The 15,501-nt window shown below is 42.2% G+C and overlaps 1 protein-coding gene across 15 annotated transcripts in view; it reads left to right on the plus strand.

Moving 5' to 3' along the window:
- The window catches only part of LOC128340074 (transient receptor potential cation channel subfamily M member 8-like), a 149,754-nt gene that overhangs the window by 30,106 nt on the left and 104,147 nt on the right, over window positions 1–15,501 (plus strand). For 13 of the 15 annotated variants that reach the window (XR_008313446.1, XR_008313445.1, XR_008313444.1 and 10 more), the window contains 5 exons: window positions 753–909; window positions 1,701–1,878; window positions 2,187–2,359; window positions 3,014–3,188; window positions 13,698–13,765. Coding sequence is in view for 10 of the 15 variants with exons in the window: in XM_053284778.1 (XP_053140753.1) it covers window positions 753–909; window positions 1,701–1,878; window positions 2,187–2,359; window positions 3,014–3,188; window positions 13,698–13,765 (751 nt within the window). In the remaining 5 variants the exon portion in view is untranslated. Of the gene's footprint in view, window positions 1–752; window positions 1,879–2,186; window positions 2,360–3,013; window positions 3,189–13,697; window positions 13,766–14,712; window positions 14,820–15,501 lie in introns of all 15 variants that reach the window. The other 2 variants (XR_008313447.1, XM_053284781.1) reach the window with 2 other exon arrangements.

A 15,501-nucleotide genomic window follows, 5' to 3' on the forward strand; every position in this document is an offset into this window, starting at 1 on the left:
AATTCTCTGGAATTGTGGAACCTACCAGACAGTAGATTGAGTTAAAGAAAACAAAGATTTATCAAGAAACATCACATACTGAGAGTGATATGGGGAGGAAATACCCAAACAAGCACTAGCACCCAACAACAAATGAACAGTTCTAACTGATTATAACTGACCAAGAGAGATCTATTAACATAACTCCTCATGCCTCTAGTGGCCAAAAGAGGTTATTGTGGTGCTAAAATCAATGCTTTAGAATTCTCACTTCTAACAAAACTGACCCCAGCCTAGATCTGGACAGCCATAGTCTGGGCTGGCTGCAGCCTCCAGTGTAAGGGTAGCCTCACACAAAATGTGAGTCATAAAGCCTAAATTGAGATGACAAATGAATGAATGACAATCATTCCAATTCCAAGTCTAAATCTAATTGTCATTTGCCTTTTCACACAGAAGAGTTAGTGCAGGACTTCCAGGTCATCACCTCAGCCTGATGTTCTAAGTGCACTCTGCTTATGAATTGTGCAAGTGTTGCTTGCTCTTTATCTGGCCATGTAGGTTAATTCATAGTTAAATATTTCATACTGGAGCCAAACATCCATACCTTGCAAAGACTGAAACATAAGGCTGAGATATTTATAATGTGGTGAATTCTGCCATAAAATAATTATTTTGGAAAGCCATTTTTCCTTCTCATGCATCCTGGAAAAACAAAATCAAAACCCTAATGGTTAATTATTTCTTTTTCCCATATACACACATCATAATAGTGACAACCTATGTAAATGTGGCCACACAAAATCTCAACATATAGAAGGCACTCAGATTAACAACCATGAGAAATGGAATTATAAGAAGCACACCAAAGAATTCCCAACGGATGCCTTTGGGGACATTGAATTTGAAAACTTGGGCAAGAGAGGAAAGGCAAGTCCATTAAATGCTTTTGTTCATATTTGTACATAGGACCAAGATTATCTGTGCTATAATTTTTCAAAAGCAATCATTTTAAAAGAGAAAAATATTATTGCATGGAGGCACTTTATATCAGATCCTATATTTAAAGATCATTTAATTACCTGGTCATTCAAGAAGTACCAGGAAGCCTGGAGATTTATCTTCTTTTTCTGTCACATAGATGCTTTAAAAAACACGGAGGTAAAATTTCTATTTGCATTGACATGCTTATTTGCCACATGCAAGTATATAGGAATCGATATCACTCTAATATGATTCAATATTAATTATAAACCACAAATAGAAATTATAAAGGAGAGCATTAAGAGGCATGTGAGAGGTGCCTGAATCAGAAGAACCCTTCAAATGAGACACTGACCACATGGAACTCTGCATAGTTTTATCAGAAGACGTTAGACAAGAAATAGAAACAGAAATAGCACAGCCTTATTTTTCCTTGGCAAAGATGCAACAAAAACTAATGCTAACAAAAATAGTTATCTTGCAATAAGCAATAAGCCTATTTACATTAGAAGTGCCTTTAGATGAAAATACATTATGCAAAACTTGAAATTTGGTCTTTTTTCTCTCCTTTTTATTCAGCGGCCCCTTATAATGCGAGGCCTTAAGCTGAAGCTTACTTAGCTTGCACCTGAATCCAGCACTGGGTGAATGGAAAGGCACTGAGGGAATGTGGTATCTGCCTTGTGACTGAATGAAATACTTTTCCTGATGTAAAAATGGTTTTTCTTTCTTTTAAGTATATCCGCCTGTCATATGACACAGACTCTGAAACACTCTATGACCTAATGACCCAGCACTGGCACCTGAAAACACCCAACCTCATAATTTCTGTCACAGGAGGAGCAAAAAACTTTGCTTTAAAGCCACGTATGCGCAAGATTGTCAGCCGATTGATCTACATTGCCCAGTCTAAAGGTGAAAGTAGTCTCTTCTTGCCTTCACTAAATAAGGGTAAAACTTGATATTAACTTAAGCATACGTTTGTAGCTGGCATGCTTGTTCTTTGTTCCGTAAGTAGCAGACAGGTTGGGCCCACTGCAGATTATTTTTCAGTTTGCCCCTGCCATGATTTTTGTCTGGATCTCATTTTATTTTGGCTCTGGAAAAAAAAGCTTTGCTTGCTGCCAATTGATATGCAAAGCTTCCCCATATGCTTCAAACAAGATCAAACAATCAATGTGTTCAAACATGACTGAACTTGGTTTTATTCTTACAATCTACAGGGGCCTGGATATTCACTGGGGGAACTCATTATGGGTTGATGAAGTATATTGGTGAAGTAGTAAGAGATAACACCATCAGCAGGACATCAGAAGAGAATGTTGTTGCTATTGGCATAGCTGCCTGGGGAATGGTTTCCAACCGTGACAGTCTGATCAGGAGCTGTGATGCTGAGGTACTGAACCTGATTAATGTCCTGTCTTTATGCAAATCCCCATATTACTGACATGGAACTAATTTGCCTTCCTAAGCCACCCAGCAAGTTTGTGACTGTGCTGGTAGCCTTCTTCCTCAAATCTCTTGCTGATCAATGACATAATGGATTACTGTCTCTAAAGCTTGAACAGTTATTGTTTTAATACTGTGGAGGGGGGGCGGACATCCAAAGTGTATTGTAACTAATGTGTCATCTATAAGGCAATCAAGTGCTACCCCCAATTTTGTACGACTGGGGACAAAAAATATATACTTTGATACTAAAGTGGCTTTTGCTAGGTAGTGTGAACCTAGGAGATAAGCAATACAGATTGACAAGAGGCTGGTTCTGATCATAGATGAGAAATTAAATTCACAAAAGGATTGGAACACATTTTTCAAAATTTAGAAAATAGGAAGAAATATGGGTTGTCAGAAATATCATATAATGTAACAGATGTATTTATTTATTTATTTATTTGATTTCATTTCTATACCGCCCTTCCAAAAATGGCTCAGAGCGGTTTACACAGAGAAATAACAAATAAATAAGATGAGATAAAATAAATAATTCTGGTAATTCAGTGGGGGAAGTGCCTTATTTTTGAATTTTAAAACTTGCTTTTATTTCTAGGCATCTTATTCAGCACAATACATTATGGATGATCTCAAGAGGGACCCTTTGTACTGTTTGGATAATAATCATACCCATCTAATTCTGGTTGATAATGGCACTCATGGATGCCCAGCCACAGAGGCCAAGCTACGAACCCAGTTAGAAAAATATATTTCTGAACGCATCATTCCAGGTCAGTTTCCAGTTGGAATTAGAGTGCTGAGTTTCCAACTGGGATTAGTGTTCTTCTGAATTAAGTGCCATACTCTGGACAGGGGTGGGTGTTAAAGGAATCCTCTGAGAGTGAATTGTTACCCCTGGGAGAAATTATGAAAGGTTTTCACTTGTTTTTAATTACTGACATCCAGCCAAACACTGTGCTTGCTCAACAAAGTTGTGCACATGCAAGAAGGTTGAATAGCTAAACTAAGTCACGAAAATGTTCAAAGTTGTGGAGATGTGCACAAAACAGACCAGGTTAACTAAAATGACCCCCACGTGTGCACAGGTTGAAGAAGGCCTGGAACAGGCTGCCACCGGTGTGGGCTACTCCTAGAGAGTACCGAGTATTCTGGGGGAGAACCAAGCCACTGCCAGCCCCGCTGCCACCTCCGCAGCCCTCCACTGCTGCTGGAGACACTGGGACTTGTATGTACTAACTCACTCCCCTCCCACCCCCTCTAGGTTTAGGGAAAGCTCCTCTGCCCCTTTATCACTAGAGCTCCAAACCAGCTCGGTTCGAATTGGGCCCAGTTCAGTTTGACCTCAGACAGAGGCTGGTCCAGTTTAACCCCAAACCTGTCAAGCTGAGCTAGTTTAATGTCATGCTGGCATCACAACTGAGCAACTAAGCTGGCTCACACACCTCTGCCAAGATGTACTTGTGCATCAGTGATAGCAGAACAGGATGTAGGCATCTACTTCTGCACTCTGGAAGGCAAGTTTCTGACTTAGTGCATCTGGCTAGTGCAATGTTCACACAACATTTTGTGCAAGTTCAGTGTTAATCTGGATTGTAACCTTGAGAGGAGTTATCTGATGTGCCTTGAGGGTTGTTATGGCTGAAAGGCATTCTGTGAATATAGTAAGCAAAGTAAGTAAGCAAATATTCTTGTTAAAGACCTTCTTCTACACAGTAAGCTCATTCACACAGTAAGCTTCATCTGTGCATGAAGAAATGCCCATGTAAAAAAAAAAGGTTAGTCGAATGGATTTGATGGATATGCTCAGCTTAACCCAAACTCAGGACTGATTAAGGAAGAATCGTTTTGCTATATGGAGATTGTCTCTATGTTGAAAACATTTTCATTCTTCATTTATATTCTATTTTTCTAGAAACTCTACATTGGTAAAGTTGAACACTCATCATAGCAGTGATAGCTAGTGGGAAACAGAGTACATGGTGATCATTTGTGTGCACTTCCCCCATGGCCTGTTATGGCAGCAACATAACTGTGTTGTTCATTTTCAGACAGGGCATGTTAGAAATGATGGGGCAACCATATTTTATTTATTTAATCATGAATCTGTCCTGTTCACATATAAAGCAGGGAATAGGGTATCAAGTTTTGACAGTAGTGGCACATGGGCAAAGGAAACGGATTCCTCCCCACTGCCTTGCCTTGCCTTGCCTCCCTATGGTCTGTCAACCCATGAACTTTTTTCTCTCAGCCAGGCAGGGAGAAGGAGTATAGAAGCTGCACTGAAAGGTAAAGGTCTGGGGTAACAGAGAGGCAAGGGAAGACAGGATTCAGTTCTTCTCACCAACACACTTCACACAAATACCCCAGCTTCAGAAATGAAGGGCTGGGTTCTCATTATCATGCTAATTCTAGTTAAAAGGGGTTGACTGACATTGGCATGATCATGTGAACCCATTACATGGTGGGAATCCCAACTAACTTCTGTGGAACTAACCAGAATATCTTAGACCAAATAAGATCTGGGCTAGTCATCCACCCAGAAGCCCTGACCAGGATCTAGTGATCATGAGTATCAGTAGATCCTGATTCCCACTCATCCTGATTCCATCCTGATTCCCACCCATTCTGGCTACCTGCATGCACCGCACCCTCACCTTCACCACATGAGCCAGTGTGGTGTAGTGGTTAGAGTGCTGGACTAGGAGTGGGGAGACCTGAGTTCAAATCCCCATTCAGCCATGAAACTAGCTGGGTGACTTTGGGCCAGCCACTTCTCTCTCAGCCTAACCTACTTCACAGGGTTGTTTTGAAAGAGAAACTCAAGTATGTAGTACACCGCTCTGGGCTCCTTGGAGGAAGAGCAGGATATAAATGTAATAATAACAACAACAACAACGACTCGATGTCTGGATAAAACAAACCAGTCAATAACACCTGTCTGACTGTGTAAACAAGAAATAATAATAATAATAATAATAATAATAATAATAATAATAATAATAATAATACTGCCCATAGACCCCTGTGCCTAGAGTGAATACCACCCACTGATGCCCACACTCACACTCCTGTGCCTAGAATGAACCACACAACCACTGCTGCTCTAGCCTTCTGCCCACATTCTATGGCTCTCAAGCCCCAACACCTTACACTGCACTCTGGCAACACACCACAACATCCATACTGGCTTGACCCACCTACATCTGCCTCCACAACTTCTCTTGAAGGAACACCAGCTCAAATACCAGTTGGCAGTGCAGGAGAGTGCACCTGTGTTTGAGTTACCTCTGCTACTCGTATCCCCTTACTGCAACCTCTATATTTCCAGATATTAATAAAAGCAGTATGCCACAGAGCTGTGTCCCACCTGCCTGCCTTCAACAGCCACTGAGTAGCAGCTCAGTCTCCAATGGGGATAATGACTCCCTACACTGTGGTCTGCAGTCAGATGTTTGGCCAAAGGTGGGGAGAAAGAGTGGGTGTGTGCTGGGGACAGTCTCAGCAGCAGTGAAGCACCACTGTGTGGATCCAGCAGTAAGAATGGCTGCAAGGTGGCTTGGATTGGGATGTGTATATGGTAGCTACTGAGTGTGGTGAGTGTGTTAACTCCATCTTTCACCAGTGATGTTTGGGTGCTGAAGCTTCCTCCAAAAATTCTACTTCCCTTTTGGGCACAGGGGTGACATTGGTCAGTTGGAGGACAATTAGTTTTGCTGGCACAGGGAGGAGATTCTAAGTTGATAGGGACAATTAATAAGTTGGCATACTTCTCCCTACTATCAGTCCCTGAGGGGATGCCTTCCCCTTGTCTCCTACCAGCTGCCAAACTCACAGTGACTGGGTGCAGGGAACAGTCCATCCCTGATTTCTTTGCCCTTCCCCCTCTTGGGGGAATCACCTGGCCATAGTGGGATGCAGACAGTGCCTAGGGATGTGCGAGGGCCAATTCGATGGCGGGTTGGTGGTGGCTTTAAGGGGGGAGGATGCACTTACCCCTAGGGGTGTGCAAGGAACCAGCTGGCCTGGTTTGGTTTGGGTGCGAACTGCATCCGAACCTGACCAGGCCAGTTTGGTCCAGCACCCCCCCGGACACCCCCCCGGTTCAGTCTGGGGGTGTTTCACAATTTAAAAAAAGAAAGAAATTAAAAGCTTTTTTAACTGTAGCCCCTAGGGCCTTCAGGGACTATTTGAGCCTGTGCGGTAGCCTTTTTTTTTTTTTTTTTATAATGGCCATTGGAAACAAAATGGCCACTGTGCATGCTCAAATGGTTCCTGCAAGGCCCTAGGCCTTGCCAAGCCTCACAGATGTGACCAATATTTAAGGGGGCCACCTGTAATTAGGAGTATTGCTTCGGAGAGGCTAGTATGAGTCCCCAAAAGAAAACAGATCCCGGACACCAGCTGGATTTAGTTCATCAGTTTATTGTTACATCCTAAACATCAGCTAAACTATAGTCCATTCACTCACACACACATACATACATACATACTCACCAGCCCCATTTAAAATGCGATCAGTCTTTAAAATGGGGTGTTGGAAGAAGCTGTGGGCCCCACGATCTTCTATGCTTCTCCGGGGAAGCATCTGTTGATGCCTGGCTTTAAAAAGGGTTGCCTGTCCTTTGAAGCTGTTTGATGTTCTGTGTTTACATCCGTCTGATCCCAGGATCGACCTTAGTCCTTGTTTTCCAAGAAGCTGTCTCCGGCATTTTATCCAGTTTTCTCTGGTTGTTTTGGGCATTTCTTCCCAACATTTCACCATGGTTGGGGGTGGGGGGGCTGGTATGTTGCTTAGTCATGCACTCTTTCAAACACACACACACAGAGTTATTTAACCAGAAGTAAATCATTCTATTAGGTTTGCTGACAATCCTTGAAGTGGGAGCAATTCCCCTTATCAACATCAATACTTCATTCGGTTATACACGTAGGCTATAGAACTATGATATAAACAATCACTTTTATTCAAATAATAATATTACTTGTATTACATGTCACAGAGGCCATTTGAGCATGCATGGTGGCCTCCAAAATGGCCTCCGCACCAATCTTTGCCTGAAAATCAGCTCGGAATGGGCTGTGGTGGTGAATTAAGAGGCTGGTGGGAGGAGGGGGAACCTTTGCAGACCCACACGCCACGGAGTTTAGGAAGGGGCTATAGGTATTTTTATTTTTTATTTAATTGCAAACTGGGGAGGGGGTTTCGGTTCGGTCCGACCGGAACCCGAAGCCCAGAACCAGATGGCACATCCCTACTTACCCCCCCCCGCTGCACTTACCCTGCCAGCACGCGTCTCCCTAAAAGCCCGTCAGGGTGGCAGCATACCTCCCTGCCACCCTGCTCCGTCATTATCCAGAAGTCACCAGAACTATTAGCTGTGACTGCGTGTGTGCACAGTCACAGCTACTACTTCCAGTGACTTCTGGATAACGTTGGAGCGGGGTGGCAGGGAGGTACACTGCCAACACAATAGCCTTTTAGGGAGACATGCGCCGGGGGGAAACGTGGGGGGAAGTGCATCCTCCCCCACCCTTAAAGTCATCACCACGCCCATCGTAAAACCCTTGAGCCGGGCAAGGTTCGAACTGGTTCGGAGACCCGTAAAAGGGCCTCCCAACATGTTTGTGCACATCTTTAACAGTGCCCCTGTTACAGTGGCAGATGCTGAGGAAGGATCTGTTCAGGATGCCCTGGGGTCCATGGATTTGCCTAATTTAATCTCAAAGTTCAGGTGGGGCTGTCTGATGGCACAACTGCAGGTCAGTCTAGTCCTGGATGGCCCTTTTCCATATTATTTTCTTCTGGGGTGACCCGGGGTTCAGCCATCTCACAAGCTGGATGATTGCCCCAAGACAGAGATGTGTTTACTTCAGCTTGTGCTTGCTTTGGTGGTTGCTACACTTCCATGGTGAAGCGCTCCAGGGATTGCTGAGTGCAGTCAAATAAGCTTGGATTTGCTGTACCAATCCACTCTGGCATCAAGGCCAGTGGGAGCATCACTGGTGATGTGCTGAAGGTCTTCCTGGGTGAAGGCAACACAAGGGGCAACATGTTCCATCTGGGTCCCTGGAGACCAACAGCTCCCACAGTCCACTCTCCTTGGTGAACCACCAGCTGGGATGGGGGTGGGGCTGCACCACCGCATTCCAACAGTGACACTGATTGTGTGTTGGATGCCCCACACCAATCCTGGCTGACCTCCAGGGGCAGAAAAGCTGTCATGAGAACATAGCCAAAAGAGTATTTACATGAACAACAAATATGACTGCCCAGTATTGTCTAGTTTGGCCTTAAGGACAGGCCTGCACAGAATTAAGCCACCTGCTTTGACATCTGGTTATTAATACTGAGCTAGATGGAGTAGTGGTAAGTCTACTAATTTGTGAAAATAACTATACTATTGACAACTTCACACAACACACCCAAACCCAAACCTCTGGTTCCTGTCTTTGGTTGTGTCATCTGAACCCACCAGTGCGGGCATATTCTGCTAAACCAAACATGCCAAAAGCCAAGCCTCCATTTCCCAGAGATTGGCAGTGAGCCAGGATCTTTGGGGGATGGGAGGTGATGTGTTAACATTGGTTGTGTCATCAGAACCCATAAAGTTGGCACATTCTGCCTGACTTTTAGTTCTGGAACCAACATCTGTAGCTCATCTGTCATCTTGGTTACAGATGAGTCTAGAACCAAAGGTTGGGTAGAATATGCCAACTTTAGTGGGTTCGGATGTCACAAACGATGTCGGCATACCATACACCCCACCCCAAGATGTCTGGCTCACTACCAAGCTCTGGGAACCAGAGGTTTTGCTTTTGGTACAAGAATAAAGAAAATGGATATTAAATAGTGATTTTAGTCCCCCCACCCCCACTAAAAGCTTGTCCTGGTTTTAAGGCAAGAATGATCAACACAAAAAAAATGCAGCATTTGATGCTCTGTTTAATGCATGGCTTATGGGGAAAATTAAAACTATAAGTACTCTTGAAGGAAGTTTATAAAAATTCCTTCACTCGCTGAAAAATATTTACTTTAAAAATCAATCATAAAGTATTATGTATTTTAAAAATCAAGAACTTATTCTGCATTCACAAGCTTTAGTGCAGGAGCATGCACAATGCTATGGGATGTTTGTGATGAAAGCAAACTACCTACACAGTTCTCTTCAAAATACCTCAAAGAATAAGGAAAAAACATGTTGGCAGTCTGATCTGTTGAAGTTGTTACAAATAATTAAACAATAGATAAAAACATTTTGCATAAGCGAACTACCTTACACCTAATTAATATTACAGCATATGAAAAATGTTCATAATTAATAAAAAAGAATTTTTTTGTACATTGGTGTATCACATTAGGTGTTTGCTTCTTCCTGGAAATCCTCATTGTCTTCTTCCTATAGCTCCTCATTCTCTGGCTCTTCATTTTCCATCATGTTGTCACAAGCATCCTCTTGGTTCTGTGTATTTTGAAATGCACAGGAACACATGTCGTAGCAGCTCAACCTTGCTTTATGACAGCTGCATCTTCCTCTCTGGCATCTGGAGGCTATTGCAATTCCCAGTTATCAAGGCATTTCATGGGTGGTCTTTTCATTCATTCATTCATTCATTCATTCATTCATTTAATACATTTGCATACAGCCCCAAATGCAAGTCTCTGGGCGGTTTACAACGAAACAATAAAAACAACAGGGGGGGGGGATTAAAACATTACAACAATTAAAATTTAAAATGTTAAAACTATAAAACTATTTTAAACATAATTAAAACAATATCTAATTAAAAGCCTGGGTGAACAAATGCATCTTGACTGCCTTTTAAAATTGAGAGATTTTAAAAAATTGAGATGGGGAGGATCTTGAGATGGGCAGTCAGGAAGTATGTTCCAAAGCCTCGGGGCAGCAATGGAGAAGGCCCGTCCCTGAGTAGCCACCAGACGAGCTAGTGGCAACTGCAGACGAACCTCTCCAAATGATCTCAATATGTGGTGTGGTTCATAGAGAAGACGACGGTCTCTTAAATACCCAGGGCCCAAGCTGTTTAGGGCTTTATAGGTTATAACCAAAACCTTGTATTTTGCCCAGAAACATATTGGCAAAGATCTACTTAGTTTAGATCTTTTAAAATAGAAGTGATATGATCTCTCTGAGATGACCCAGAGACCAACCTGGCTGCCTCATTCTGGACCAACTGCAGTTTCTGGACTACATACAAAGGCAGCCCCACATACTGTAGAGCACATTGCAGTAGTCAAGTCTTGAGGTGACCAGCAGATGTACTACTGTTCTGAGGTCATTTATCTCAAGAAAACGGACACAGCTGGCGTATCAGCTGAAGCTGATAAAAGGCACCTCTGGCCACTGCCTCAACCTGGGACACCAGGAAGAGGCACCCCCAGACTGTGTACCTGTTCCTTCTGGGCAAGTGTGACCCCATCCAGAACAGGCAGATCAAAATCATCTCCTGAGTTCCGACCCCTCACAATAAGTACCTCTGTCTTATCTGGATTCAGCCTCAGCTTGTTACTTCTCATCAACCCATCACTGCCTCCAGGCAGGCATTTAGGGAGGCCTTCTCCTGATGATGTTGACATGGAGAAAAAGATGTGGGTGTCATCAGCATACTGATAACACCCTGCACCAGATCTCCTGATGATCTCTCCCAGCGGTTTCATGTAGATGTTAAACAACATTGGAGACAATACGGAGCCCTGAGGAGCCCATACCAAAGTTCAGTTTTTGAAGAACAGTCCCCGAGGGACACCATCTGGAATCTGCCCAAGATATAAGGGTGGAACCACTGCAAAGCAGTGCTTCCAACCCCCACCCCCCTCAGACCTGGAGCATCCTTCTGGATACTATGGTCAAGAGTACTGAAAGCCACCGAGAGGTCCAAAAAGACCAACAGAGTCACACTCCCTCTGTCAATTCCCAATTGGAGATCATCCATCAGGATGACCAAGGCAGTCTCCACCCCATTGCCCACCAAAAAACTGATCTGAAACGGGTCTAGATAATCAGTTTCATCCAAGACTGCCTGGAGTTGGGAGGCCACCACCCTCTCAGTTATCTTTCCCAACCACGGAAGGTTGGAGACAGGCCTATAGTTGCTCAGCTCTGAGGAATCCAAGACAGGCTTCTTCAGAAGTGGTCTAATAATTGCCTCCTTAAGGCAAAAGGGCATCCTGCCCTCCCTCAGAGAAGAGTCTGTGATTTCTTGTTTTGTACCTTGTCCTGGAACAGAAACAAAGACACTGTAGTCTGAGCTCATGACATGCTGGTTGACTTCAGAGTATTTTTCTTCTTCTGTGGATAGGCTTGTGTTTGGTCCCTTGAGAACCCAACTGAAGAAGCTATACAATTCACTTAGAACATTCCAATCTGTAACTACTACAACAAATATTTATATACGGCTTTTCAACAAAGGTTTCCAAAGCAGTTTACATAGAGAAACAAACAAATAAACAAACAAATAAGACGTCTCCGTGTCCCCAAAGGGCTCACTATCTAAAAACAAACATAAAATAGACACCAGCAACAGCACTGGAGGGTTATGGCCAGTTGCTCTACCCCTGCTAAATAAAGAGAATCACCACTTTGAAAAGGTGACTCTTTGCTTAGTTAGCAGGGAAGACTTAACTTCTGTAAGTGAACCAGAAAATACCCATCTCTCTTTGGTAATAAGTTTTCATAGAATCTTAGCAGCAGCATAGAGTATTTTATGTCATCATTTCCATCAGTGTTGCTCTCTTCTGCTAACTGATTTGTAGCATCTCTTTAAATTTTGATAGAAACACGTTCTGATTCATTCACTCATTTGGGTTTTTGGAATTCTACACTTGGTATATCACGCTGTATTATTTGCTTAATTTTTTGTGGCTGGCATGGCTGTCCACATTATTTGCCATAAGGACTCCTATGTATGCCTCTTGAAGATGAGCCATGGTGATTATATTTCCATCCAACGATGTATTCTCAAGCAGACTAAGGAATTCAATCTTGGCTGCCACCTCATTCACCTTGCTTGGTTTTTGTGGGTGGAGCGATTCACATTTGTTACATGTGTTGCCTAGCACTGTTGTGGTATTTAATGTCAATAGCATGTGCATATTGAGGATCATTGGTTGTACAAAACTTGACAAGCAGTTTCTCATTCCCACTTCTTTCAACTGCATCTTTAAGTGACTGACCAGCATTTTCTGTAGCAACTAAATGCAAAAGGTTCTTATAACCTGGTCCATTCTCACAAAAGAAACTTAATTCCCTTTTGTAAGGTGATGATCGAGATCAAGTGAAGATACTCTTGATGGTATTGGGTCTTCCTCAGTATTCAATTTTATCTTGCTTTCATATCGTTCTTTGGCACATTTGAGTCTTTTGGTATGAACAGTCTCTTGATAACATTTTCTATGCCATGAACATCCTTTTGCTTGAAGATCGAATCTCAGGGAAACTTTTGTCTCCATAGTGAGCACACTCCCTGATAAAGCTCAGTAAGTTTTCATAGGATATAGCAACAGGCTTCTCCACCAGTGCCTCATTTGTCTCTCTCTCTGACAGATGATACAAAGCGAGTAGTTATTGTCCTATCTTGCTACTTTACCTCCACAAACTTCAGGGTGGGAAACACCTTCTATTGTTAATCAATGAACAACAGTCTCAACAATATTTAAGTGGCTCTGAGGATCTGGAACACACACTCAAAAATCACAGCCTAACTGTGGTTAATTACCTTGTCTGTTGGTTTAACAGACATGAATATTGCATTTACAGTATAAAATACCTTAAAAATAACTTTCTATTTTAATGAGGGATTATAAAAAACAGAGCAGATTCTCAGACTGCCAACATGTTTTTTCTTGCTTTTAGAGGTATTCTGAAGATAATTACATAAGTGGTTTGCGTTCATCACAAAAATCCCACAGGTTTCCAAATCATTGTATATGTTCCCTCACTACTTCTACTAATTTAGCTATTGGTTAATAAAGGGTGCTCTAGTCATACTTCAGCTTAGTCATACTCTGAGAAAACAAAGACCATAGTTCAAATCAGATGAGGTACAATGTCATCATACTATTTTCAGGTAGATACCTTATATTGTGGAAGAGTTAGAAGCATTTTTATTCATGTTTGCTTTCACAATAGAGTAAAGAAAGTCTAGTTAAGGACAAGACTGAGAATTTTATAAACTCTGCAAGGTAAAATGGAAGAAGGATTTTGAAATATGTAGTAGTACTGCAATTTATACATTTGCTTATTATGACCTTTGTGTTTCAGATTCCAATTATGGTGGGAAGATTCCAATTGTGTGTTTCGCCCAAGGGGGAGGAAAAGAAACTCTGAAAGTAAATCTCTTTTTTCTCTCCCTAAGTTTTCCCTCTACCCCAAGCCCTAGTGGGGGAAGCAATGCTAACTGGTTGCCATTTAATTATTGTAGAAAGAAAGTCAGTGCATGTAAGTCTCATGAAATCCTGAATGTTTTCTATTTTAGATCACACACCCAAATTGTATGCTAAGTAGATCTGGCTTAGCAGACAAGAAAGATTTTATCAGAAGTACATTTCATGGCCTTGTTCTTCTAACTATCTTTTGTGCTCAAATGCTATAGAAATACACATTATGCTCTACTTCTCCTGACACTTAAGAAAAACCTGACATTCTGGTACCTATATTACCTCACCTCCCCCACCACACACAGGGCAAACAGCAGATTGTGAGGATATGTTTTGGAAAGTGGCAAGCGGGGAATGGTTAAATATCCCCTTCCCTAACCATTACTCTGAACAAATTGACTCCCTCCTTGGCATCTCCAAGATAGGGCTGAGAGAGATTCCTGCCTGCAGCCTTGGAGAGGCCACTTCCAGTCTGTGAAGACAATACTGAGCTAGACGGTCTGACTCAGTATATGTATATAAACTGTGTATATAATATATAGAAAAGTTACACACCATAGATTATCATATTGCCAAAAAACCATAGTATCTAAAAAATTGCCATACAAACAAATTTCTTACACATCTGTGATAATTTTCACAATGGACAATTTTATGGACATACTGACAATGAAAAAGCACACAATGGCAAAGAAAGAGTCCCAAGAGTGTAGCTGAAGAGTCAGAAGGTGATCAAAAGTTCCATTAGATGTATAATGAATCAAATGTTTCCTGTAGTGTATCACAGGATCAGTTCTTCTATTTACTCACTCTTGCTACTGCTCCAAAAGAACTATTCTATAAATTCGTTGTATTTATATATCTGATTGGATAATGAATACTTAATTGTTAATTAATAGAAATGTGTAAGGCTGAGAGAACTTGAAGAGTAGAGGGTTCACAACGAATAACAGCAAGAATGGATCTTTTGGAGCGGTAGCAAGACTAATTCCATTATACATCTAAGGTGTGTAACTTTTCTATAGATTATATACACAGTTTATATACATGTCTCTATGTATATGGTTTCTTTCCTTCTTCATCATCCGTGTGTCCGCCTCATTTTTCTTTCTGACTCAGTATATGGCAGCTTCCTATGATCCTGTGTTCCATTGACTTGGTTTTATATAGTTTGACCCTAAGCCTTCTTTTCTCCCAGAGTTCTCTCCACACTTCATAGCTTTAGAGATAGATGCAATTTAACCTCTTGCTGTTTCATTCTTGCCAAAAGAAGGGCTGTGCTGTTGGGATTCTATAAAATCTGAATGTTCCTGGAAATAAGTTTCTGTTTTAAGTCAGAAACCTGGCATGTGGGATTAAAATGAGGACTTGGACTGAGTTGTCAGCAATATGCACATGACACTCAGCCCTATCTCTCCTTGTCACCCGATCCTAGGGAGGCGGTGGATGTCCTGAATCAGGGGCTGGAGGCCATGATGGGTTGGATGTGGGCTAATAAAATGACATTGAATCCGAACAAGACGGAGGTGATGTTGGTCAGTAGGAGAGCCAATCTGGATGAGGAGATTTTACCAGTTCTGGATGGGGTTGCACCCCCCTAGAAGGAGCAAGTACTCAGCTTGGGGGTATTAGGGTTAGGGTTAGGGTTAGGGTGGACCCAGCTCTGCTTTTGGAAGCTCAGGTGGAGG

This window comes from Hemicordylus capensis, chromosome 1 (genome assembly GCF_027244095.1).
Source record: "Hemicordylus capensis ecotype Gifberg chromosome 1, rHemCap1.1.pri, whole genome shotgun sequence".
Lineage (NCBI taxonomy): Eukaryota > Metazoa > Chordata > Lepidosauria > Squamata > Cordylidae > Hemicordylus > Hemicordylus capensis.